The sequence below is a fragment of the Osmerus mordax genome, chromosome 7 (genome assembly GCF_038355195.1).
Source record: "Osmerus mordax isolate fOsmMor3 chromosome 7, fOsmMor3.pri, whole genome shotgun sequence".
NCBI lineage: Eukaryota > Metazoa > Chordata > Actinopteri > Osmeriformes > Osmeridae > Osmerus > Osmerus mordax.
In genome coordinates this window covers 4,236,474-4,262,294 of record NC_090056.1, presented here as the reverse complement: position 1 = coordinate 4,262,294, position 25,821 = coordinate 4,236,474, and the positions used below count along the sequence as shown (strand labels likewise).

Below are 25,821 nucleotides of genomic sequence, written 5' to 3'. Positions count from 1 at the left end.
GAGGAAGTCAAAGAGGATTGTTCTGTCAACGGTGGCATTCAGCGAGCCTACATTCTTCTATCTGCCGTTATCTCAGCACGTCTCTCCTTTCCACAAATAGCAGCCACTACGAGCCAGCGTCTGGAGATCTTATAGATGAAATGTCATGACGTCTTTAGGTTATTTCTGGAGCCTTTCCTCTTGGATCTAAATATGTGTTATTGCTAATGAATATACGGTTAATTTGTTCTCAGTTAACGCAGTCGTGTAGTCTAACGAGAAGTCTAGTCGAGAATTTGTTGTGTATTGTGGAATCACATAAACAGATCTCGTCGGAAGGTTAATTAGTCCTTATTCGCATTAGGCAAAGCTTAAGGCTAAATAGCTGTCAATTCTGTTTTTACATTATGGTCTGGCTTCTTATCAAGGTTGTCCTCTCAATTCCCAAATGTTTAAGGGAAATGAATGCCACTTGTTGGCAAATGTAAATTTGGTCACAATTGCAATTTTGATCAATTCCAACGTTCATCCTTGCTTTTGTGTATTTCATATTGTGAAGGGATCAAAGGGCACACAGAGATGTGAATGGTGCATTTAGCTGCAAATATAAGTCTTCTGATTATTCCTCACTGTTGGACAGATATCACTAGCGGCCGCTCCGATAACAGGCGGCTAGACCACAACAGGTGCCTGCACCGTAGGGTACTGTGGCTGTGCGGAAAACCCTCCGCAACACGGAATGCAGACGTCGGGGTTACTCAGGTGGACTGACTGAGTAGTACGTGTTAACGAACCCTTATCTTACTTTCATTTCAGTTGATTTACAGGTTGTGATTGGTGGCGTGGTAAGGATAAAACGGAGTTCTCTGCTGGGGCCAGTCTATCGATCTGTTATTTCTGTCACCACTAGTCGGCGCAGCTTCACCACTCACAAACACGTCGGCTGAAGCCTACTCCACGCCTAAAGGTGTTTCTGCTTAGTGTGTGTGTAAGTTATACTGTTACTGGCCACTGCTCTGTATGGCTTTTTATTCCTATCTGACTGTGTCGAGGGTTCATATAGGGATGGAAGCCATGCAGAGCGCTGTGCTTAGATCACTGGACCAGGATAAATACCATGGATATGAAAAACTCATACACACTCCCTTGCGGACTCTCTCTCTCTCACTCACTCTCACTCACTCACTCACTCACTCACTCACTCACTCACACACACACACACACACACACACACACACACACACACACACACACACACACACACACACACACACACACACACACACACACACACACACACACACACACACATATACTCTCTCTCTCACACACACTCACACACAGTCCTTCACCATATGCCTCCAACTGCAGTGAGTATGTCTGAAGCTGTGGCTCTAACTAACCAGTATCCAGACAGCTCCCTGAAGCAGAACATTTCCACCAGAAAATAACTCACCTCCACCTGGAAATACCTCCAAAAGCTGGCATTGTCCATTTTCAGACTCAAATCAACGGATGCTCTGAAATGCAAAATTAGGCCTCGTCATTCGTATGGTCTATCTTTTATCTAACATATTATATCGTTAGGATATGACCACCCACATCGACACAGCAGACAGACAATTCTACAAGTCTGTCTCCGTGTATCCATTCCTATTTAGCCTCTGAAATTGAATGCAAAGAATCCTAAAATGCCTAAAATGATAACCCACAATGCAGTCTATGAAAGACACGTGAGAAATAAAGTTATAGTAGCATATAAATAAACTAAAATGTCGGTATTTTATGTTTTTTTGTATATATAGGCTAGTAGCCTATCTATGTCCCATGTAGGCTACAATGTTTAAATCCATCTGGTTTATGGACCATTTTGCCGAGACAGAGTACTGCCTCTTGAGGTAACCATCATGTACTGCAGTAGACTTCACTAACTCCACACCAATTCATTTAGGCAACACAAATAGAAATGTGCTCCTCTGTTGTTCTGCATGTGCTTGTGTTGTTGTGATTTCAGACACATACACAAACACTCATAGCCTACACTTCTCTATTTGTATATCTCTACTCAAACAACATATCACACTAAACTGTGACTGAATTAAATTCAATCAAAGTTAATGGAGCTGGTCCAGATGCCCCACGCTGGTCTCCGGCCAGTCCTTCATTTCCGTACTAACTGGAAAGAGGAGATCGGGCGAGGAACAAACCGACCCCAGACCCGCAATTGGCGGATATTTCCGTGGCGGAAGTGGATGTGACGTACGGAACCTCCCCACAACAATAATCAAGCTCCTTGCAACAATCACTTACGAAAGGGTCTGAGGAGTTGTTGAATAACCACGACTACAGTCTCTCCTTACACAACCACGCACGGGAAGGCGGAAATTCCATTCCACATGAGCACGGTTCAGCACATTAACAACATAAAATAATATTTGCAATCGGGATATTTGCTTGTGAGAGAAAGCATGGCAAAACGCAAAGTGGCTGCCGAAACGCGTGACAAGACTGATACAAAGAAGCCGAAACAGGTCTCCAGGGGCAAAGCTGGTGGAACAAGAGGAAAAGTGAAGAAAGATCCAGGTAAGTTAGCTTGCTAATCATCTCGCTGCACGACAACGTTGGAGACGTGCCTATGTAAGTCGTCAGTTTGATGTGAAGTAAATTACATGAATAGCCCACAAAGATAAATAGCCCAAAGATAATAATACCCTAGTAGCCAATTAAAGAGTATCCTTAATAAGTTTAAATGTTGCATGTATATGGTGTGCATCATATCGTTCATAATTTATTTTGTGTACAGCATCTTTCGCCTTTACGACTTTTTGATTGATGGTTGCATGACAGGTGCATGCATCCAGTCTTGCTTGGCTACCACAGCATAGTAGATTCTTAACTTGAAACTGACCTAGAAAACAACTTCTGATCTCTCTCTCTCTCTCTCTCTCTCTCTCTCTCTCTCTCTCTCTCTCTCTCTCTCTCTCTCTCTCTCTCTCTCTACTGTCACTGTCACTGTCACTCGCTCTCTCTGAAGAGAATGAAGAGGAGGAGGAAGTTGAGGTGAAGAGGAAGGCCAAATCCGTTCCCCGCATCCCGAGACCTGCCGCCAACCATGTGACCAAAAAGACCAGCAAATACTTCCTAGATAAGTCCCCTACGAAGGTATCGGAGGATGATGATGATGATGACATTCCCGATCTCGCCAAGGGCACGGCTGTAGTGCTCCAACCTGTGAAGAAGGAGAAGGAGGATGAAGAGGAGGATAGTGAGGAGGAGGAAGATTGGGAGGAAGTGGAAGGTAAGTGCAGGCATGTGTAATGCATGTAGAAGCACACTTCCTTCCAGGTGCATACTTGACAAAGACCTTCCTTGTTCAGAAAGGTTGCACAATAAAACACATAATATCATGTTATTCTAGTGTTTTTGCTGTCGCGTGTGTGTGTGTGTGTGTGTGTGTGTGTGCATGGGAGATAAGGAAAGAAGTATGTAACTTAAAAGTTGGAGAAGCACTGTGCTACAGATAGCCTTCTGACCTGGGGCCTGCTCCATAAAGAGCACGCACAAAGAAAATTGGGGATTAAAATCCAAAACATGATTTGACCGAACGTATCAAATCAGTCAGGGCTAAAGCAGTTCCGCAAAGGTTTATTCAAGTTCACGCAATCAGACTAACCTAAATACAGGTTCAAGTAGTCAAGATAATTGCGTTGGCACTCTATTCTTTAGAGCCATACTCCCACTAAACATATTTAAGTTAAGTTTTTAGACATTTTTTATAGGCTTTTCCTTTGTAGGCTTTCCTCTTTTTTATAGTACATTCCTCTCAGGAAGGTAGAAGATAGAGGAATATGGATTTAGATGCAGCATTTCTGGTCAAGATTTTTTTTTGCTATTGTACTGTTACCTGGATAAGCAACAACTCAGTCTGCCTCGGACCAGGTTCATTTCCCAGCAGAAGTGACCTTAGGAACTGATAGTTTGAACTATGTTGAATTTGCTGCAACTGAATCACCCGAAAATGAGTCTGCCTCACCGAATGAAGCCTGGCTTCTTTGGAAACTCGCTTCATGGAACAGGTCTCTGGTGGTCATCGCTGTTGTCCCTGCCTCTGTTGCACTGCAGTAGTTGTTGTTGTGCTGCCTCCCCCAGAGCTGAGTGAGCCTCTGGGTCCTACTGCTCCAGCAGAGCCTGCCCTGCCCTCCCAGCCTGTGGAGATTGAGATCGAGACCCCCGACCTCATACACAAGAGGCTCAAGAGGTGAGGGGAGGAGGCTGCTAGTCTCACCTGCTGCTGTGCTCTGAGTGGGTTGTGGAAAACAAATGTTTCACGTGTCGGTCCTCTCAGCAACCCCATCAGCTAACCTGATTTGTCGCAGGGAGAAGAAGAAGGCGGAGTTTGAGACGTACCTGCGACGGATGGTGAACCGCTTCAACAAGGACGTGGTGGAGGACACGCACAAGGTGAACGCTCCTCAGCCGACCCCAGACTGTGTTATCCTGTCGAGCTAGAGCCCAGGCATCAGTTCATAGAGACCCTTCCAGTCTATGGTACTCATTACACACTTGTACTTCCAATCCTACTTGGGTATACTGACTCTCTCTCTCTCCATAGGTCCACCTCATGTGCCTCCTAGCCAATGGGATGTTCCGGAACAGGCTGTGCAGGGAGCCTGACCTATTGGCTATCACTCTGTCCCTACTGCCCTCCCACTTCACCATGGTGACCACGGAACGCCGGGACCAGAACTACCTCTCTGGTCTGCTGAAGTGGTGAGAGAGTCTGACTGTTTGGGGGGGAATCACACATATTCTACCATCCATCCATCCAGCCATCTCCTCTAGCCTTGGCAGTAAACGGCTTGCTGCGAAGAAATCCTTTGTGGTTGTCTGTTTCCTCATCGTGCCGTATCTCCTGTCCTCCTCTCTCTCCTACTCCCTCCAGGTTTGGGGCGACCTTCACCCTGACCCCAGAGCTACCCTTCGAGGAGCGTCCGGACCCCCGGGCCGTGCTGGAGCGCAGGCTAGGCAGCCTGACGGTCAGAGACCACCAGGAGATGACCCACGTTAGTACCAGGCCACGCGGTCACTGATGTCGAGATTTTACTTGATTGGGCTTGTAGAGTAGACGACTCAATTAGCAGGTGCAAAAAGCATTATAGCCAACATAAAAAAAATGAAATCTCTAAAATGTAAATTTGATTTTAAACATTTTGGTCATTTCCCCCACCTTGCCTACTTTACTTTCCTCTTACTGTATTCCTATAGCTGTTCCTATTGGTTTTGAGGTCGCTGCAATTCTTCTGCCGATTGGTCATCTCTCTTCAGCCACTGTCCATGAAGCCCCCAGCGACCAAGGTAGTCACGCCTCCCCTCACCCTAGCAGATTGTGAGTCAGTTCAGGCCATGTTTGGTAAAACTACACTTCATTGTTACCTGTGGCACTGACCCCCCCCCCCCCCCTCTCTCTCTCTCTCTCTCTCTCTCTCTCACCCTCTCTCTCTTTGCAGGGAAAGGCAAAAAGCAGCCCCCCTGGAAAGAGCCCCCCTGAGAAACCTCCCAAGACCAGCCCCCCCTCTGATACCAAGCCCTCCCCCGGGACCAAGAGATCCGCCACTGGGGGGAGCGGGGGAAGAGGGGGCAAGAAGCCAAAGAAGGAGGCGTCAACAAGGGTTAAAGAGGAGGAGGACGGGAAGAAGGAGAGGACCACAGTAGGAGGGGGGCAAAAACCCAAGAACTCCACGCGTCGGAGCGTGGCCTCAAAGGTGAGCTACAAGGAGCAGAGCAGCGAGGGGGAGGGGCCGAGCGAGGGGGAGGAGTTTCAGCTGACCAGTGAGGGGGAGAGCGAGGATTCGGAGGGCGGGGCTCACCGAGGGAAGCCGGGCAAAGGGAAGGGCAAGACGCCGGCGCGGAGGAGGAGTGGAGGGAGAAGAAACGCAAAGTGTGAAGGGGACGATGAGGACTGCGAGGAAGAGGAGGAGGAAGAGGAGGAAGAGGAGGAGGGGGCAGGGAAAGCCAAGGGAGCGAAGCGAGGGAGGAGGAAGAACAAGGGCCCGGGGGCAGACGAGTGGCTGGAGGTGTACCTGGACAAAACGGGCTCCTGGGTGTGTGTCGACGTCTGCCAGGGGGTGGGGCAACCCCAGCTGTGTTCCCAGAGTGCAACGCAGCCGCTGACGTACGTGGCGGCCGTGGACGACGAGGGGAACCTGAAGGACCTCAGCAGGAAGTACGACCCCAACTGGATGACGTCGTCCAGGAAGAGGCGCGTGGACGAGGAGTGGTGGGAGGAGACCCTGGAGCCGTTCCTGGGGGAGGAGACCGAGAGGGACCTGCAGGAGGACAAGGAGGTACGGCATCCGGCCAAACATGATTCCGGTGACCAACGGCAGCTGCCATGCCGGGCGCACCCAACAGAAGGTAGGCCGATATGAGTTTGGGTTCACATTTTTCCGTCCTCTCTCCCTCTTCTCTCTCTCCAGCTCCAGGCCAGACTGCTGGACAGGCCTCTGCCCACCTCAGTGGCCGAGTTCAAGAACCACCCTCTGTACGCTCTGGACAGACACCTGCTCAAGTACGAGGCTCTCTACCCCCCCACGGCGACCATCCTGGGGTACTGCAGGGGAGAGCCGGTCTACTCCAGGTCTTTAAACTCAAGCTTCCTTGTAACACAATATATATTTAAAAAAAACGTCAACAGTGAATGTGTATATCCTTTCTGATAAGCTAACGTGTGGGCGTGTGTGTGTGTTTCTCTCAGGGACTGCATTCACACGCTGCATTCCAGAGACACCTGGCTAAAAGAGGCCAGGACTGTTCGTCTGGGTGAGGAGCCCTACAAAGTGAGCTATCTCTCTCTCTCTCTCTCTCTCTCTGTTCCATCGCTATCTACCTCTGTCTGGCTCTCTAACTTTGGTTTCTCTATACCTTTTGTATCTTCCTCTCTCTTCATCTCTTTGTCCTCCCTCCTCTTTACCCTTTCCCAGATGGTTAGGGGTTTCTCCAATCGCTCCAGGAAAGCCAGGATGATGTCAGAAGAAAAGGACAAAAATGACCTCCCTCTGTTTGGGGACTGGCAGACGGAGGAGTACCAACCGCCCATAGCCGTAGATGGCAGGGTGTGTGTTTGTGTCTGCGTGCGTGCGTGCGTGTGTGTGTGTGCGCGCGTCTGCGTGTGTGAGAGCGCGAGTGTCTTTGTCGTGTTTATGTTTCCATACAGATATTTGATCTTGAAGATATCAACTTTATCTCGCTATCTTCATTCTTCACATCGACCTTCACCCCTGTCCCACCAGGTGCCTCGTAATGACTATGGGAACGTGTACTTGTTCAAGCCCTGCATGTTGCCAGTGGGCTGTGTCCACCTGCGCCTGCCCAACCTGCACAGAGTGGCCAAGAAGCTGGAGATGGACTGTGCTTCTGCCATCACCGGCTTTGACTTCCACGGTGGCTATTCTCACGCTGTGTAAGTGTGTTAGGGTCTGTTTGTATGTGTGTAGCTCAGAATGATGTTACCCGACAGCATGTGTACATATGTGTGTGTGTATCTCATCATTATGTAACCTGACTGTGTGTGTGCGTGTGCGCGTGCCTACTTACATGCCGCAGGACCGACGGCTACATCGTGTGTGAGGAGCACGAGGAGATCCTGCGTGCGGCCTGGGTGGAGGACCAGGAGATCCAGAAGCAGAAGGAGAAAGAGGTGGGTTCTACACGGGAGGAGTGACCTCCATCACTGGTGCCCTGTGAACTTTGGATACTCTGACTGAATGGATTCCGTGTGTCTTATATAGTCAAACTTTCAATGGTAAAACATGACCTTGAATTGGTCAAACATTAGCTTACGTGGTGAGCCGATTGCTGTCTGGGTCGACCTACGTTACCACTCACAACGTGTGCATCTCTGTGCGTGTGTTCGTTCTCCAGAAGCGTGAGAAGCGGGCTGTGTCAAACTGGACTCTGCTGGTGAAGGGCCTACTGATCAAAGAGAGGCTGAAGCGGCGCTATGGTCACCAAGGCCCCAAGGATGGAGGGGGGCTTGGCCAGGCCAACAGCCAGGACAGGGAAGGCAAAGCTGGGCTATCGTCGGACGAGGAGGAGGAGGATGGTGGTGAGGCTAGCGGTCCTGCTAGCCAGACTGCTGCTGTTACCTTTGCCCAGTCCTGGCCCCAGAACAGGCAGGAGGAGCAGGACCAGGGTTCAGCCAGTGGAGCGAAGAAGAGTACCACAAAACGAGAGAAAAGAGGCCAGCAGAAACATATGTTCCCCTTTGAGAAAGTATGACTTCAAACCCTCCATCACATCTAACTCTTATCTGGGACAAAATGTGTTCATGTATACTTCCAAAAGAGCAAACCAGGAGTTTCAGTTTCATCTCCAGATCATCTGTTGTGTGATGCTAACTTTGTGGTTTTGAACATCACTGTGGAGGTTTACCAGATAGTATGTCATTTTGACTGTAGTAACAGTTATCTCCTCTTACTTTGTAAGAGGAGACGCCCAGACTAGCCCCCATCCTACTGGATGTTCAACTGAACCTGAAACCGCCGGTCCTCACTGCCCTCCTCCTGTCCCACGGGTGGATATATTTAGAGGAAAATACTCATTTTCTGTGTGTGTGGGGACCATAGTGTGTTTCTGTGTCCTGTGTATTAATAATGGATAACATTGTTGATGTTTTGTATCAAATATATATTTTTTTTAAACGTATCTATTTGCAAGAAAATTTTATGAAATCAAAGCATTGTTTTATTCCTTACAAATGCCATGTGCATTTCCAACATATATACAATTACATCACACTACGACACGTTTTCTTTATATTGCAAATCATCTGCAAAGGACATTGATTGAGATCAACAGAAGAAAGTTTCGGTTTGGTGAGAGGCGACAAAGACAGCATTAGGTCCATTCGATGGGACTGCCAACAGTTCCTACCGGTACATGAAATGAGTTTGTCAACTGTCTCAGACCAGTAGAGCAATATCTGATTAGCATAATGTCCATAATTTGGGGATATTTTACTTTCACGTTACTTCATTCTGTCACTATTCCTTGTGATTAATAAACTGGTCAATGTGTTTGGGAAATAAGCTCATTTCCAAACTATAAATACGCTTCCAGAGCTTTTTAGAAAGTTAAACAAGACCGGGAAGTGACGTCATGTATAAACACCCCCTGAACAGCCCATCTTCCGCTCAACTAGCGAGTACTGCGAAGTAGGTTCTGGTTCGTTAAAGCACGTTAGCAGACTTCAATTCCGAGGAAACCGGTTGCGGTTTAAAAGGTAAGAAGGGATCACTTGAAATGCAGGATGATGGACATGTCAACATTTACAAAGTTTGGATTATTATCAGATTCCAGACGGCCTTGTTTACATCTCGATCCCCGAGCTAGTGTGAGAGGCGGCGTCTCAGGGGTAACGTAACCAGGCTTGCTACATGCTAGCTAGCTAGTTAGCTGGCGATATAACGCTTGCTGGTGGTGCCAAACCTGGTAGGGCTAGCATTTCTGGTGACATGAACAATGGATATAGATGTTTTGTAGCTAGCAGTCTCTAGCGAATAGCGGTAACCATTACTATTCACATAATTAGAACGATAGTGAACTTTAAACATGGAATCCCCTGTGCCTGTATTTGCGAAATGCTTGCTAACTCAGTTGAAGTGTATCTGCTCGTTTTCAATGCCATGATGTAGCTTGACTAACTAATCATTCCAGCCGGGAAGACCGTCGCTTGCAGCTAGCTAGCTTTGTGGCTAACACAGATCTGACTGGAGTGGGATTTTAACACCGCGTTCAGCTAGCAAACGGTGTTTGTATTATTGTAACCCAGATAGCTGTGTGTATGATATTAAGTGTGTCACCCAGTTTTTGTGCCTATTAATAGCTTAGACGGAATGCAAACGGACTGGCACCGGCTACCACCAACCAGGGCTAGGTCGATTATTGCAAGTCGCAGTAAACCTCAGCCAACTCCTCTGATACTGTAGACTTTCTTGTTATGGAACACAAGTAACTACGTCAAACCCACTGAATCCGAACAAACTAGAGTAGTTTTCTAACATATTAAACGGTTGATGTTACACAATCATGTAAGTCATTTAGTTGACGTTATGCTGACATCACGAGTTAATTTGGATTAAGCCAACTAATGGGTAAGAACTGGTTGTGTAGGATCCGGATTCTTGACTGCCCGGGGGCTGGGGACACGCGGCCGAACCTTACGTCCAACTGTCTCTTCTAAACGGCAAGCGGCCGTAATGTAATCCCTTAAACCGTGGCATTAAGCTGATACGCGTGCTGTGTGTATGTCCTACACGTGTTCATGTACTGTTGGTGTAATATAAGGCTAGAAAGTCCGCGTGTTTTCTAAAAGAAATGCTTGGGCTGCCTAATCACAGTTTAGAGTATAAAAGGACATGAGTGAGAGAGACATGTTTTCAACTCCGTGAAGCTGACCAAGTTGGTGGAGGGTGGTTGGATCGGATCTATGACTAAGTTAGAAAGGCGACATTGGTCCTATGGTCACCAGAATGGCTTAACATACTTATACCTATCCAGCATCTATTCTACAGAGTAGATTTTCAAGGTGGTGTGGTTAGGAGGACAGGGGCTGGCCTCCACTTGATTTAGTGTGACCCTGTGTGGAACAGCGTGGCAGAGGGCTGAACATCTGGCTGGACAGGCCTTCAGCTGACCGAGTGACATCACAGCCTTCGCTCAGTCTCATGCACCCCAAACTGCACGGCACATTCACCCTGTCTGAGTAGCAAACACTTGACAACTTCCCTCCCCCCCCCCCCCCCTTCCTTTCTCTCCTTCCTCCTCCTCCAGTTCCTTTTCGGCTCCTAGATCACCACACCCAGGGCTTCCTGATGAGTGACGGGGAGTGCGACTTTTTCTGCTTCTTCCGCTGCTGCTGAGCGCGCTCACCCGGCGCCCAGAGTGCTTCTGGGAAGCGTAGTCCATCCCGACGTGTCGGGGGGGGGGGGGGGGACAAGGAAAGGAGGAGGCGGTAGCCAATCAGAGTGAGCGCGTCGGGGAATGTCCGTGGACATGAATAGCCAGGCCTCCGACAGCAACGAGGAAGACTTGGGGGTGAACTCGGAGGAGGAGGAAGACGAGGATGACGACGGGGAGGAGGACGGCGGCGACATCGCCGACTACTACGACGGCGTGGCCGGCGACGTCGAGCAGCAGGGGGCCGACTCGTTCGACCCCGAGGAGTACCAGTTCACCTGCCTGACCTACCGGGAGAGCCAGAAGGTCCTCGGCGAGGAGGTCAACAACGTGGCCGCGGCCCTCAAGGTCAGGGTGACCCAGGTGGAGGTGGTTTTGGGGGGTGGCGGGATTGAAAGGGGTTGGGGGGGGGTGGGGGGGAGGTGGAGGGATGGAGGTGGGGCCGGTGGAAGTGGTTGGAGGGGGAGAAGGAATGTGGAGACCAGATACATCCCCTAACCTTTATCTAACCTCCAAAGTAAACAGGATTAAAATAAAATTTAAATGGGTCAGTCGACGCCCACTGGTCTGTTTCCCCGGCTCCGTTTTCTTTGTGTGACCTCATCTCAGGAACCGCCAGGGTCGTGTAAACAATCAATCCCAGTTGTAGCAGATAAGGATTGGAGTTAGACACGAGGAGGAGCGCACACACAGTCGGGCCACGTCTCCCTTCCTCGCCCGACGTCTCTCCAGACACTCCCTGTGTATCTGCGTGCGCTCAAACTCCATGCTTTATCTTCACCTGCTGTGCTTGTATCTGTTCCTGTCTTTGTGTGGCTTTCTAGGTGTTACCTGCTGTAGCCAAACTGGTGCTGGTGCATTTTCACTGGCAGTTGTCACACATACTGGACAGGTAAACGCACACACACGCATCTTCTTCCTTGTGTCGTTGGTTATCGACGGTCAGGCTGGTTGTGAAACTGCTGGTCGTGTATTCCAGATACAAGTCCAACTCATCCCTGTTGCTGTCCGAAGCACTGGTCCAACCCAGCAGCACCTGCAGGCCAGTCCCTGTGAGTACCAGCTGTGGGTGTGTCCGTATCCTAATCCCCAGTGTCATGTGTGGTCGTAACATCTCAGGCCCCTCCCCCAGACACCTCGTCTCTCCAGTGTGGGGTGTAACGCGTTTGATCTTCCCCAGGCGAGCCAGTCTCTCCATTGTGGGGTGTGTCTTCAGCTGGTCAGGAGGGATACCCTGCTCGCCCTGCCCTGTCAGCACTCCTTCTGCAAAGAATGCTGGGAGCAGCATTGCACTGTACTCGTCAAAGACGGGGTGGGAGTGGGTGAGTACAGGCCGCCGGGGTAGTTTGGGAGAGAGGACCGATTGGGGATTTTTACGGTACCGGTGTCTGACACAACCTTCCCTGAGCTCTCGGCGTGCGCGCGTGTGTGTTTCGCTCGTGTGTGTCCAGGGATCTCCTGTATGGCTCAGGACTGCTGTCTGCAGATGCCAGAGGACTCTGTCCTTCCCCTGCTGCCTGGAGAGGAGCTGAAGGACAAATACAGACGCTACCTCTTCAGAGACTACGTTGAGGTGTGTGTGTGTGTGTGAGAGTATGTGTGTTTGTATCTGAGTAGCAGCTCTGTGTGTGCGTGCGTGCGTTCAGAACCAGTAGTTAATCAGTAATGTTTTTTACTACAGAGCTCCTCACCAGTGTTGTCTTTCTTGGCACAGAGCTCTAAACATGCCGGTGACAACAGTTTGGGGTCATGAATTGAAGATTAAACTATTGCGTTATAAAGTAATTCATTAAACAAAATCGACGTTCCGTTCTCTGAAATGTTTCGGGAACAAGCAGACGTTTGTGATCTTGACATTCGCCACAATTTGGTTTTAACGATGTCCAGCAGCGTGTAGCTGCACTGTGTGTAGCATTCACATGTCAAATACCATTCAAGGTTTCTATTCTACTGGGAGGGGTTTGTGCCAGGGCCCGATCAGAGCCTGTGTAGTCATGTCCCTGTCCCTCCCTCCCTCCCTCTGAAGAGCCACTTCCAGCTGCAGCTGTGTCCGGGCGCTGACTGTCCCATCGTCATCCAGGTGCAGGAGCCCAGGGCACGCAGGGTGCAGTGCAGCCGCTGCAGCGAGGTCTTCTGGTGAGACACACACACTTCCTCACTGGTTCCTCCAACCGCAGCAAGCCCATCCAAAGTTGTCCACCGTATCAGTTTCCAGATGACTTATTGGTAGAAAACACACACACACACACACAAATACTGTAATGAGGTTTAGGGGAGACTCACTCAAAACACACACACACACAGGTGTAACTAAATCTGTCCTCGCCTGCATGCCGCTCTCAGCCTGTCTGACAAACTGCCTGTCTTCCTCCGCCAGTTTCAAGTGTCGCCAGATGTACCACGCCCCCACCGACTGTGGCACCATCCGTAAATGGCTGACCAAATGTGCTGACGACTCTGAGACGGCCAATTATATCAGCGCACACACTAAAGATGTGAGTTTTGGGGGAATCCCTTAAACCACAGGCACGCACACTCATACCTTCATTTAACCCCTTACCGCACACACACACATCTCCAGTTAATTCACACACACGCGCGCGCGCACACCTCCAGCCAAGTCCCTCCCAAGTACACACACAGTAAAGTCCTTGAAACATCTTAAAGCCTCTCTCTCTCTCTCTGTCCACCTGTGTGTCGGAACAGTGTCCCAAGTGCAATATCTGCATTGAGAAGAACGGGGGATGCAACCACATGGTGAGTGTGAGGCCGGCTCCTCTTGTTTGTTTGGAACCACTTTCGGCTCCGATCCACAACTCTAACCCACCTCCCCCTCTCTGTGTGTTTCAGCAATGCTCCAAGTGCAAACACGGTAAGTATCTCCCCCGCCCATCCCCACCCCGGCCAGCTCCACGTCCAGAACCCACCCTGCCGCCCTCCTCCTGGGGCTTGACCACGCCTTTGTTCCCCCTGTGCTCCCCAGACTTCTGCTGGATGTGTCTGGGGGACTGGAAGACCCACGGCAGTGAGTACTACGAGTGCAGCCGCTACAAGGAGAACCCCGATATCGTCAACCAGAGTCAGCAGGCACAGGCCAGAGAGGCCCTCAAGAAATACCTCTTCTACTTTGAGAGGGTGAGACCACACACCCACGGGCGCACTCACACACCACTAACGCACCACTGGGATATAAGATTTAAAATGTTTGTTCTCGCTGTGATATATTGTTTTTATTACTGTTGCTTGCTTTTTTTCCACAGGTACACTTGCACTTATAGCGGTTCATGTTGTTTAATTGTAACTTGTTTAACTACATGCTCTTATGGTTCTTCCCTTTGGCACTTACTTTGGTTGTTCACAATGTGTGCTTCATGTTTTGGCTACTCGCGATGTTTTTTGGCTATCTTGTTGTTATGATCAGTGACCTATGCACTTTGTAAAGCTCTCTCTTGGAAGTCGCTTTGGATAAAAGCGTCTGCTAAATGAATACATGTAAATGTAAGATTCACTGTGTTGTGTGTGTGTGTGTGTGTGTGTGTTCAGTGGGAGAACCATAACAAGAGTCTGCAGCTGGAGGTCCAGACCTACCAGAGGATCCAGGAGAAGATACAGGAGAGGGTGATGAACAACCTGGGCACCTGGATCGACTGGCAGTACATGCAGAACGCTGCCAAGCTGCTGGCCAAGGTGGGTCCAGGACCGGCTGGCTCTCTTGTGGTGCCGTTAGACGTAGAACCACATAGAACTCCGAGAACCAGGGCTGGTAGGACCGTAGGCTGCTCCAGTCCAGCCAAGTAACAGGCCAAAGTCCAGTTGGAAAAAGGGGACTTGGTTGGGCTGGGACTTGGTGGAGTTAGACCTGGTGCCAGAGGCTGGATGTGGAGGGCTGGGACTAGGTGGAAGTGACTCACAGGGAAAAAATGTATCCTGTGTCATGTCTGGAGCTCTATTGCTACGACAGATCATTATGAAATGTGTTGGGGATATGTTGGTTGTTGTTTATTTGTTTTAGGGACCTGTGTATTTGCCCACTCGCGGGGTCTTGTCTTGTGTCCCTGTATTGTCCTTGTGGTGACTTATTGTCTTCCTGTCCTGCAGTGTCGCTACACGCTACAGTACACCTACCCCTATGCCTACTACATGGAGTCTGGGCCTCGGAAGAAACTGGTGAGACTGGTGTGTTTGTGACCTGGAACTTTCTGTTTACGTTGGTACTCCAACTTCAGTTCGATTTCAAGTATGCTGGGCTTGGCTGCCGGGACTAACGTTTCCCCCTCTCTGTCTCCTCTCTCTCCTCCCTCTCTCGTCTCTCTCTCTCTCCTCCCTCTATTCCCTCTCTCGTCTCTCTCTCCTCCCTCGTCTCTCTCTCCTCCCTCTCTCGTCTCTCTCTCCCTCTCTCCTCCCTCTCTGTCTCCTCTCGCTCGTCTCTCTGTCCTCCCTCTCTCGTCTCTCCTCCCTCTCCAGTTTGAGTATCAGCAGGCCCAGCTGGAGGCGGAGATTGAGAACCTGTCCTGGAAGGTGGAGCGGGCTGACAGCTACGAGAGAGGAGTGGGAGAGGTGGAGCTGAGCGCCAACGACAGAGGGGTATGACTGGGAGGCTGGAATGGGAGGGGGAGGGGGGGATTAAGGTCTGGGGACATTTGGATGACCTCATCTTGCTGTGTCTCTTGTCAGGATCTGGAGAACCAGATGCACATCGCTGAGCAGAGGAGACGCACCCTGCTGAAGGATTTCCATGACACCTGAGATTCCATCCGACTGCGAAGCACCAGCAGGATCCTTGCTTCCATTCAGCCCTCCCTGCCACCCTTGCTGTCCCCTCCCCGTGGCCCACAGGGCCTTCACTCATCTCACCGCCCCCCCCACCTTCCCTCATCCCTCGCTCACTATGCTCTCACGCTCTCACTGGCTGTTGCAGGGTCTCAGAATGACACGATTGTATCTCTCTCTCTCCCCCCCCCCCCCCATCCTCCTCATTTCCACATTTGTCTACAGAACACTTCATTCATACACACTACTCACCAACCAATGAGAAAGCATGCGCATGCACGCGCACACATACCTGCATAGCATTGTACACACACACATTCTCAAACACTCCAAAAAAAAAAAAACTTACAAAAAAAAAACACAAATTCTTGATTTGCCCTCCACTCACTTTGTCCTGCTGCCCCTTCTCCCCCGTTCCCTTTCATTTTTTTCTCCCTTTTCTTTCTTCTCACCATGGTTTTTTTTTCTGGAAAATGGCTGTTGATAGATAGATCGTTTAAAAAAACAAAAAGAGAAAAAAACACAAAAGACTAAAAATGAAACAAAAAAAATTGCTGTAATTTTCAACGGTTGTACATTAATACAGAAATAGTTACTGAGAGAAAGTTTTTAAACCTGACGGTGTCTCTTGTGTATTGCGCTGCCTCACACCTTCACCACCCAAAGCTACAGTACAGATATATTAGTTAGGGGCTTTCTCACATTGTATGGACTTCAACGCAGCCCTCTTGATAAGAGCGTAGTAGCACCTCTGCTGCTTATTGGGGTCAGTCTCTTCGGTCCAAATATAAACACACAGTCATAATGCGCCAGAGATATTATTAACTGCTCCAGTGCCCCTTGTCCTTTTATGTGTGCTATACTGTCCTGGCCTCACCAACCTCTTTCTGTGACACAGAAGTCCAAGGCGCCCTCTAGCGGGAAATATTGTTTTAGCTGCGTAACACGGAAGTGACGACCAAGTCCATGCTGTAGGGATCCGTGATAGTCCTGCCTGGAAAAGACCGTAAGTAAGAACACGTGCAGCCGCCGAAAGACGCAACGTCTAGAAGGACATGACAGCCCTAGAAGATCAAGGCCGAACATAAAATAGGAAAGCTAACGCATTTCTATTAAACCAAATGTCCGTGGATTAGATCCTGGGGTAATTTGTAGGGAAAGAACTCTGGACATCTAAACCTGTAACACCGATCTAATTTAGTCAAGAAAATAAAGTTATCTGTGTCTGGCTATCTGCCATACGTTTGTACACACGGGACTAACTGCCAAGCTTGAACAGACTAACATTGTTCATTATGGCGGACTACTTGATCAGCGGGCAAACTGGGTATGTCCCAGACGATGGACTCAGTGGTAACCAACTATTCAACTGCGGGGACGGCCTCACCTACAAGTAAGGACACTAAATTAGCGACATGACTTACTAGTAATGTGGAATTCCCATATATACACATTCTATCACTGCCACCATGTCAAGTTACCGCTAAATCTACAGCATTGCAACTGCGAATAAAATGTGCTTGACAAGCTAGTGAGGTTACTAACCTAACTGATACATTTACTATTTACAGGCTAAGATTGTAGCTAGTACTGTACTTTGTAGCCTAGCCTGCACCTTATGTTGCTAGCAATCGTTAATAGCAAACCCTCTGTCTTGGATGTCCCTTTTCCGGTGTGATTAAATATGTGTGCCTGGTGCTGGGTAGGAAGGTAGTTAGATATTAAGATCAAAACAAACGTACAATCATCTGCATCTTAAGCAGTAGCTTGCTACTAGTAGCTAATGTCTTGACAACGTGTTAATTGAGCGAGTAAGCCCACCGATGACAACAGACATTGGTGTTGCACAGCAGCAAAGAGCAGACCAACAAAAGCCTGTCTGAATCTCCCTCTCCTGATCATATCGTAATTAAATATGGACAGATAAAGATACGCACCAGGTGTGTGACCTTTATCTGTATTTACGTCCAAGGCAGGCAGCTTAACAAAAGTCAGCAACTTTACCTAGGAGGAACGTCACACACATTGTCACAAAGTAGATAGTCGGTGTCCAGCTAGCCAGCATAATTTGTAATGCCACTCCAGGAAAAGCAGGACCCATTCTTGTCATACTCAAGACCAAGTCCAAGAATTTGGACTATATTTAGCCTTGTTACACTGAGTCACATGCCACACACACATCCACACCGATATCTCTCTTCTCTCCTTGGGGTCAGTCATGAACTGTCCTGTTACTATCCTGTCCCCCAGAACAACCCTATGTTGTGCAGTGTGTAACAGGTCTTGAAATAGCCTGGTCATATAATCCAGGGAAAGAGCCCCTTCTGGACTGCAGGTCTGTATCCTCAGAACACAGTGGTCCTGGAATGTGTTTACCATCCCTGAACAGACAGCGAACCCCAGTGAGCCCCTCACCCGCTGAGACCTTTCCACTGTGTGACCATGCGTGTCACATGTGGAGCCAACATCTGTCCTGGAGTAGAGCTGAATAGATTGAGTGGTTTAGGCATCAGTGACCGTCAGACCTCGTGATTGCACAACACCCAGAATTGTAGCAGGCTTGTATGGAATGTGGCATGTGTGCCCCCTAACACACGCTCTGACTATGTGAAGCGTTGAATGTTTCATATGTAGTACGCGTGTGTAGGTTGACATACCAGAATATGACTGTGCCTGCTCTGACCCTGCTCCTCTACTCTCTTACAGTGACTTCCTGATTCTGCCTGGGTACATCGACTTTGCATCAGACCAGGTGGTGAGTGGACCAGATCTCTCCTCCTATCTTTCCCTGGAGTTCATTTAGTCGTTTTGTATAACTTGATAGTGATGATGATGATGATGGTATTATTCTCCCCTGTAGGACCTGACGTCAGCCCTGACCAAGCAAATCACCATGAAGACTCCCCTGGTTTCCTCTCCCATGGACACGGTCACAGAGTCCAGCATGGCCATCGCGATGGCAGTGAGTACTCGGGCACTATGACCTGGGAGGCTAAGCCCTGTGGTGTCGGGGAGTCAGAGACAGTGGTGGAACGCATTATGTCACTTTAAATGAGGGCACTCACTTGCTGTGTCTTCTCCCAGCTAACAGGCGGTATAGGGTTCATTCACCACAACTGCACCCCAGAGTTCCAGGCCAACGAAGTACGCAAGGTCAAGGTAAACCCAGGATCTCCTCGTCTTCTTCCGCATCTTCCTTTCCCTCCCTCCATCTTGTCTGCCCCCCCTGCTTATTTGATGTTTTTTTATTGTTTGTCTGTCACTCACGATTTCTGTTTCTCGGTGTGACCCCCCCCCCCCCCCACCCCCCCACACTCACCCACCCACTCATTGTCTGGTGTCGTTCAGCTGTCCCAGGAGAATGAGACACCATCCTGTTCTTTCTTTCCATCCCCGTCTCTCTCACTCTTTTTTCATACATTTTTTCTCTCTTTAATGCTCGGTCATGTGTGCTCGACAAGAACCCGATAGAAATACTCAACCCTATAGATTAATAGTTCCACCCCCCTCCTCTCCCCCCCCCCCTCCTCCCCCCCCCCCCTCCTCTCCCCCCCTCTCCTCTCCCTTTCCCCAGAGGTACGAGCAGGGCTTCATCACGGACCCGGTGGTGATGAGCCCGTCTGAGCACGTGCGAGACGTGTTCCAGGCCAAGGCTCGCCACGGCTTCTGCGGCATCCCCATCACGGACAACGGGCAGATGGGCGGCCGCCTCGTCGGCATCATCTCCTCCAGAGACATCGACTTCCTGAAGGGGGAGGAGCATGACCTTCCCCTCAGCCAGGTGAGGCTGGGCTTGGGAGAGTGGGTGGGGGGTCGTGGTGCTGACCAATGGGGAGGCTTTGGTTTGACTTCCTGTGTCGGGTTTGTTCATCTCCCTCCCTCCTCATGTCCCCCCCCCCCCCCCCAGGTAATGACCAAGCTGGAAGATCTAGTGGTGGCCCTGGCCGGAGTGACACTGAAAGAGGCCAATGAGATCCTGCAGAGGAGTAAGAAAGGTGAGGGGCGAGAAGCCTTCATCCATACAGATATGTACAGCTCTGGGTAAACATCACATTCATCCTGTTTGTATTCATCTTCGTGTGTGTGACTGCTCCCCCGGTAGGTAAGCTGCCCATAGTGAACGAGGAGGGCTGCCTGGTGGCCATCATCGCGCGGACGGACCTGAAGAAGAACCGAGACTTCCCCCTGGCCTCCAAAGACTCCCGCAAACAGCTGCTCTGTGGGGCCGCCATCGGAACGCACAACGACGACAAGTACCGCCTGGACCTGCTGGTGCAGAGCGGCGTGGACGTGGTTGTGCTGGTAAGACTGTACGTGGTGTGTGGGTGTGGCAGGGAAAGGTGTGTGTGTGTGTCGGTGGGTGTCACTAAGCCCTCTTCTTGTTTTTTCAGGACTCCTCCCAGGGGAACTCCATCTACCAGATCAACATGATCAAGTACATCAAGGAGAAATTCCCCCAGATCCAGGTCATCGGAGGCAACGGTGCGATGCTTCGCCACACACACACACACACATCTATACCTGTCTGTTTACCGTGCTGTCCAGGCCTTCTGATGTTGTGTGTCTCTGTCTCCCCCTGTCTGTCTCAGTGGTCACTGCAGCGCAGGCAAAGAACCTGATTGACGCTGGCGTGGACGGCCTGAGGGTGGGCATGGGCAGTGGCTCCATCTGCATCACTCAGGAAGGTGAGCTCCACCACTGGTGGATGTATCCCTTAGACCCTCCCCCACTGTTCTCTCTCAGCCAATCTGGAGCTGAGGTGAGGAATTGTGTGTGAGTTGTGCCCCTCGCTCTCCAGGTAGATGTTATCAGTGAGTGACATGCCAGCATATTCACCCTTCTCTCTCTCTCTCTCGCTCTCTCTGTTGCTCTCTTTCTCTCTCTCTCCCCCCCCCTTTCTCTTTCTCTTCTCTCTGCTTTCCAATTTTGTGATAGGCTGCCTGAATAGGATACAATAGATTTGGGTTCATTCTACATTCAACCGTTTCACAGAATTGAAATTGAGGAGACTGAAATGGTATTGAGCCTCCAAAGATCACTCTATGCAAGCCTGATGTGACCATTCTCAAAACTATTCCAATCATTCTGGTATTTGGTGGTTCAGTTCAGCCCTCACTGAAAAATTGCATATTTTTCGGAGATTTTTTCATTTTTCTGCGTTTACTCGTTTTGTGGTTCTGTGTCTTTCACCCTAACCACTCTTCTTCTGTCATTCTGGCCGTCTCTCGTTACTTCTCTCCTTCCTTTGGTCGTACGTTCTCATTTTGTCTCATGTGTCTCCATTGTCTGTGTCTCCTTGCCTACTATCACCGTTTCCATACCTCCTTTCTTCCGTCTGTGGTCCCACGTACCTTTTCTGCATCATGTCTCTGTTTCTCTTCCTCACCTTCTCCCTCTTCCATTCCCTGGTCTCACCTCGCCTCTGTCTCTCTCTAGCGCCCCTAAGTGTCCCTCCTGGTATAAAGCTCCACAGCCCCAAAACCCCAACCACTGTTACGGGATTCTCCAGTAAGTCCCTCCCACCCACCTCCTGCGCTGGGTTTCCATTGGCTCCACTACCACACTGTTCCTGCCCCCCTTCACAGCCTGCTGTATTGGTTGGTTAACAGCTCTGCATCAGTAGTAGTAGAAGCTGGTTTCGGGGTTTTGGATGCTTGTCCCTGTGTCGTCGACTAATCTGTCCGTCACATGGATCTCTGGATTGTGAGGTCATCACTGTGAGACGTGCACTGCCTTTCGGGGATATGAAGTGGGTCTTTTGGGATTTTATTTCGTTATTATAATTTTTGGAGCACTTCATATCATATACACTGACATGTCTAATCAGCCCGCCCCTCCCATCAGCCCGCCCCCTTCCCCCCCATTGGAAAGCACTAGAAGAATCTGACCCGTGTGGACTTTGACCAGTGTCATCATCCTGAATATCTCATAGTGTAGATACCCTGGGGGTGTCAGATGACCCGCTCGCCTGAATCAGGGCCCACTCCTCCACCACCACGATGGATGGTTGGCGGGGAGGGGGGGGGGGGGGCACAGCTCACTGTAGTCTAACACCCCCTGCTGTTCTAACACCTCGCCCAGCGCACGGCTGACTCTCCGCCAACCATCCATCGTGTGTTCGCTTTCCCCGGCTCTCCTCACGCAGACAGAGGTGCATGCCTCCCACTAGCTGTCTGCCCGCTGCTGCTCTTTAAAGATGGAGTCCGTTTTGTGACGCCGTTCGTGGATTGTTCGGTTCCTCACGCAGGCTTTGATCGAAAACCGAATTTTCGTGCGGAGAAATTCAACGGAGGAGGGAGAGAGGGAGAGGGAGAGGGACAGAGAGAGGGAGGGAGGGAGAGAGAGAGAGGAGGGGGGTTGAAAGGCTGTTCTCATGTTTCCCCGCTCCCTTTGATGCGCTTTCTGCCGACGTCCCTGATGAACGCGGGAGACAGGAGATTAAAGGGAGAGTTAGTTTAGATTCAGTGCACCGGACGGATAGGCCCCCGAAAATGGTCCGCCGTCAAGCTGGCAACACAAGTTCGGGCAGAACTTTACAATAAGTTAACAGGAAGTGAGTGTGCAACATGTTCTTCCTCATCTTCTAACCTAGCCCAGATGTTCCGACGGCAAAGTCCTCCATACGAACCAAGCGAAACGGCAGCGAGGACGTGTTTTGTAGCGTGTACTGCGGTGTGGCTCCGCCCTGTGCTAACTACCCCTCCCCCCCTCCTCTACCCCAGTGCTGGCGTGCGGCCGGCCCCAGGCCACGGCTGTGTACAAGGTGTCAGAGTACGCGCGGCGGTTCGGAGTGCCCGTCATCGCCGACGGTGGGATTCAAACCGTGGGTCACATTGCCAAGGCACTGGCCCTTGGGGCCTCCACGGGTAGGTGTCACACGCGCGCGCACACACACAGGGTTAGGGTCACTGAATAAACCTCTTTCCATAAATAACCGCTGTTTACTGTATGTCTTCTCCTCTCTCTCCCCCCTGCCTCCTCCTCTGGGTACGACAGCTAACCAATGCCATCTGACTGTCACAACCATTTGAGTGTATATTAACATATTCCTCCCGCTTCTTCCTGTTCCCGGGTCACGACCCGGCCCTTGTCCTGCTCCCCCAGTGATGATGGGCTCCCTGCTGGCTGCCACAAGTGAGGCTCCCGGGGAGTACTTCTTCTCTGACGGCATCCGGCTCAAGAAGTACCGAGGCATGGGCTCCCTGGACGCCATGGACAAGAACCTGGGCTCCCAGACACGATACTTCAGGTACGGCAGGAACACGTCGTGCTAGTAACAATGCAGCAGCACTAGTAACTATACGGCGTTACAGTAGTACGAGGAACCATGCAGTGATACAGCTGCACTGACAACAATGGGGTCTTGCATGTAGCGACGCAGGGGTACCGAAGTAGCTACATAGTGGTACGCTGTGCTAAAAGGATTGAGGTTCCCCGGTGTCTATTCTTCCCCTTTCTCCGCTCTTGCCTTTCTCTTTCTCCTTTTTTATTTGTTCCCCTTTCCCCCCCTCCTTCTCTCTTCCACACTCCTTTTCCCTCCCTCTATTACCTTTCCTTTTCGTCCCCCCCCCCCCCCTTCATCCTCATCCTCCCCTTCCATTTCTCTTTTTGCCCTCCCTCGAAACCCCTCCGTTTCCCTCCGTCCATCCTCCGCTGTCTCTCCTCCTTTCTCCCCATCTCCTCCCTCCCTCCCTGTCCTCCCGCCCTCCTCTCCTCCCGTCCCTCTCCCTCTCTCTCTCCAGTGAGTGTGACAAGATCAAGGTAGCCCAGGGTGTGTCGGGGGCGGTGCAGGATAAGGGCTCCATCCACAAGTTCATCCCCTACCTGATCGCTGGCATTCAGCATTCCTGCCAGGACATAGGGGCCAAAAGCCTGACCCAGCTCAGGTACAGCACACACACACAGCCACTATTACAAGCACAAACGAATACAAGAGTACATTCTGAGAAACCCGCTTAATTGTTCATTTTCTTACATGCTGTGTGGCATTGTTGACCCCCCCCCCCCTGTGATTCAGGCTGATGTAATGTAGTGTAACATTGAACCCCTGCCCCCTCTTACCTTGCAGGGCTATGATGTACTCTGGAGATCTGAAGTTTGAGAAGAGAACGACGTCTGCCCAGATGGAGGGAGGGGTCCACAGCTTGCACAGGTACTGTCTCACCACCCCCCCCCCCCCGCCCCCTCACACACACAAACTCACACACACAAACTCACACATACAATGAGGTGTTCAAGCATGATTTGGAGTTTGAGCTTTTCACTTTAGATTTGCCAACCTTGTCTCGCTTCCACAAAACCTTACACACACACACGCGCGCACACACTCTTCCACCAAGCACCAACCCATACGCAGACAGTGTCCCCCCACAATTACACACTTCCTCTTTTGGCCTCAGTTTCTGCCTTTTAACTCAACTCACCAGCTCTTTCTCTCTCTCATCCTACAGCTACGAGAAGCGCCTGTTTTAAGGATGAGCTGTGGGGTGTTTCAGACCCGTATGCAAAACACACAGACACGCACACACACACACACACATACCACCTGTCTTCCTGCCTGTTGTTCCCGATGCTGAGGAAGGGAGAGCAGAGCCTGTCAGTGCTTCAGTATTGGATCGTGTTCCGGAGTGTTCTGTGGTGCCTTCAGTGTCCTTGTGAGCTGGTACCGTGCCCTGACTTCAACCCAGAGCTGTTGACGGTTTCAAATAAAAACATTTTTTTCCACAAGCCTCGTCTGTCTCTCGCGTCTTTATTCAGAATAGATGGGCTTGTGCCGTGTGATGTGTGACTGTGTCTGTCAGGGAACACGGTAGTAAGGCCATCTCATCCATCCCAGGGCGTCGATTTGGTTTGAACATTAAGGGGGGTTGAAGTAACATAACACAACATTAATAATATTCAAACATCGTTGTTGTTTGTTTGTTGTTTGAAAATGGGGGGGTTACCCCGAATCCCCCCCACAAACTACACCCTTGCATCCATCGACTGAAGTTTGAACAGATGTTACTTTATTAAAAGAGTGATGTATGTATCTCTGGGCCCTGGACTCCCTGTTTTCTGGAAGAGCAACCTTGCCTTCCCTCTGTACGAGTTCTACCTCGTCCTTCATTCTCCTGTCTGGCCCCCCAATGGTGGAATCACCTCCCCACCTCCATCAGAGACACTGACTTTCTCCCCACCTTCAAGAAAAGGCTCAAGACACACTTGTTCTGGGAGTACAACGGTACTTAGGAATGATTTGCTGGACCTGATGTTAGTTTCCTCCAGGAACACAATGACTCTTATTGAGGGACTTGTTGCTCTTGTTGGTTAGTTGTAACTGATTGAAATTATTGAAATATATTATCATTACTTTTCTACAGGTACACTCTTGCACTTTTTGAGGTTCATGTTGTTTAATTGTAACTAGTTTGACTGCATGCTCTTGTGGTTCTTCCCTTTGGCACTTATTTGGTTTTCACAATGTATGCTTCATGTTTTGGCTACCTGCAATGTTTTGGGGCTATCTCGTTATTATGATCAGTGACCTATGCACTTTTGTAAAGCTCTCTCTTGGAAGTCACTTTGGAGAAAAGCGTCTGCTAAATGAATACAAGTAAAATAACAAGGAAACGAATGCACTGTCGTTTCGCACACTCCCAAGTCCGGGGTTCGTCTTCCAAATGGGAAAGGAACGAGGGGTTAGCTTCCAGAGTGTTCCACCAGAGACCGTGTTGGACCTTGACCTGGTGTCTGAAGGGGAACCGGGCCTGCCTGTCCCAGCAGGTCTCTGGGGGGTACCTCTGAATCCACCGGACTTTCCAGACGCCGCCTCCAGTCATGCCCCACTGGACACACCTGGCCTGTCCCGCCCTCCTGGTCTGCCCCGCCCCTCGTCGCCAGGTGTCTCTAACTCCTCCATGAGCCCAACAGGACGCCCGACAGTACAATACATATACATTTTATGCACATACACAAGTATGTTATTTCATCAAGAAAACAACCAGTGAAAATGCACGGGACCGGTACTGTTTATCGTGCAAATAATGTAAGTAGGAACATGCAGTCAATCCAGGAAGCATCAAATGTGCTTGTGTTGGATGACAGGACAAAGATGGGAGGGGGGGGAGGTGGAGA

General features: G+C 50.1%; 3 protein-coding genes across 5 annotated transcripts; all 3 read left to right on the top strand.

Moving 5' to 3' along the window:
* Positions 1-2,332: 2,332 nt before the first annotated feature.
* Positions 2,333-8,682, top strand: xpc (xeroderma pigmentosum, complementation group C). Its single transcript, XM_067240268.1, has 14 exons — positions 2,333-2,562; positions 3,014-3,277; positions 4,129-4,237; positions 4,356-4,440; positions 4,592-4,749; positions 4,922-5,042; positions 5,245-5,334; positions 5,487-6,323; positions 6,456-6,616; positions 6,734-6,815; positions 6,960-7,091; positions 7,269-7,438; positions 7,582-7,675; positions 7,900-8,682. The coding sequence occupies exons 1-14, from the start codon at positions 2,448-2,450 to the stop codon at positions 8,254-8,256; spliced, it is 2,775 nt and encodes a 924-aa protein (XP_067096369.1). The 5' UTR covers positions 2,333-2,447; the 3' UTR covers positions 8,257-8,682.
* A 481-nt stretch (positions 8,683-9,163) lies between these two features.
* arih2 (ariadne homolog 2 (Drosophila)) lies at positions 9,164-16,324 on the top strand. Of its 2 annotated transcripts, none has more exons than XM_067240281.1 (15): positions 9,164-9,259; positions 10,810-11,283; positions 11,760-11,827; positions 11,915-11,987; positions 12,116-12,257; positions 12,387-12,508; positions 12,962-13,071; positions 13,313-13,430; positions 13,642-13,692; positions 13,786-13,807; positions 13,919-14,070; positions 14,479-14,622; positions 15,034-15,102; positions 15,400-15,519; positions 15,610-16,324. In XM_067240281.1, exons 2-15 carry the CDS (start codon positions 11,020-11,022, stop codon positions 15,679-15,681), a joined length of 1,527 nt encoding a protein of 508 aa, XP_067096382.1. In that variant the 5' UTR covers positions 9,164-9,259; positions 10,810-11,019; the 3' UTR covers positions 15,682-16,324. The 2 variants fall into 2 exon arrangements, with proteins under 2 accessions (XP_067096382.1, XP_067096381.1); XM_067240280.1 differs by having other exon boundaries at positions 15,034-15,111.
* A 407-nt stretch (positions 16,325-16,731) lies between these two features.
* On the top strand, positions 16,732-24,432 carry impdh2 (IMP (inosine 5'-monophosphate) dehydrogenase 2). Of its 2 annotated transcripts, XM_067240277.1 has the most exons (15): positions 16,732-17,098; positions 18,412-18,460; positions 18,566-18,667; positions 18,790-18,864; positions 19,280-19,486; positions 19,613-19,700; positions 19,808-20,007; positions 20,097-20,187; positions 20,295-20,390; positions 21,142-21,213; positions 22,428-22,571; positions 22,810-22,954; positions 23,448-23,591; positions 23,774-23,857; positions 24,156-24,432. In XM_067240277.1, the coding sequence occupies exons 1-15, from the start codon at positions 17,001-17,003 to the stop codon at positions 24,175-24,177; spliced, it is 1,617 nt and encodes a 538-aa protein (XP_067096378.1). In that variant the 5' UTR covers positions 16,732-17,000; the 3' UTR covers positions 24,178-24,432. The 2 variants fall into 2 exon arrangements, with proteins under 2 accessions (XP_067096378.1, XP_067096380.1); XM_067240279.1 differs by lacking the exon at positions 21,142-21,213.
* Positions 24,433-25,821: the final 1,389 nt, after the last annotated feature.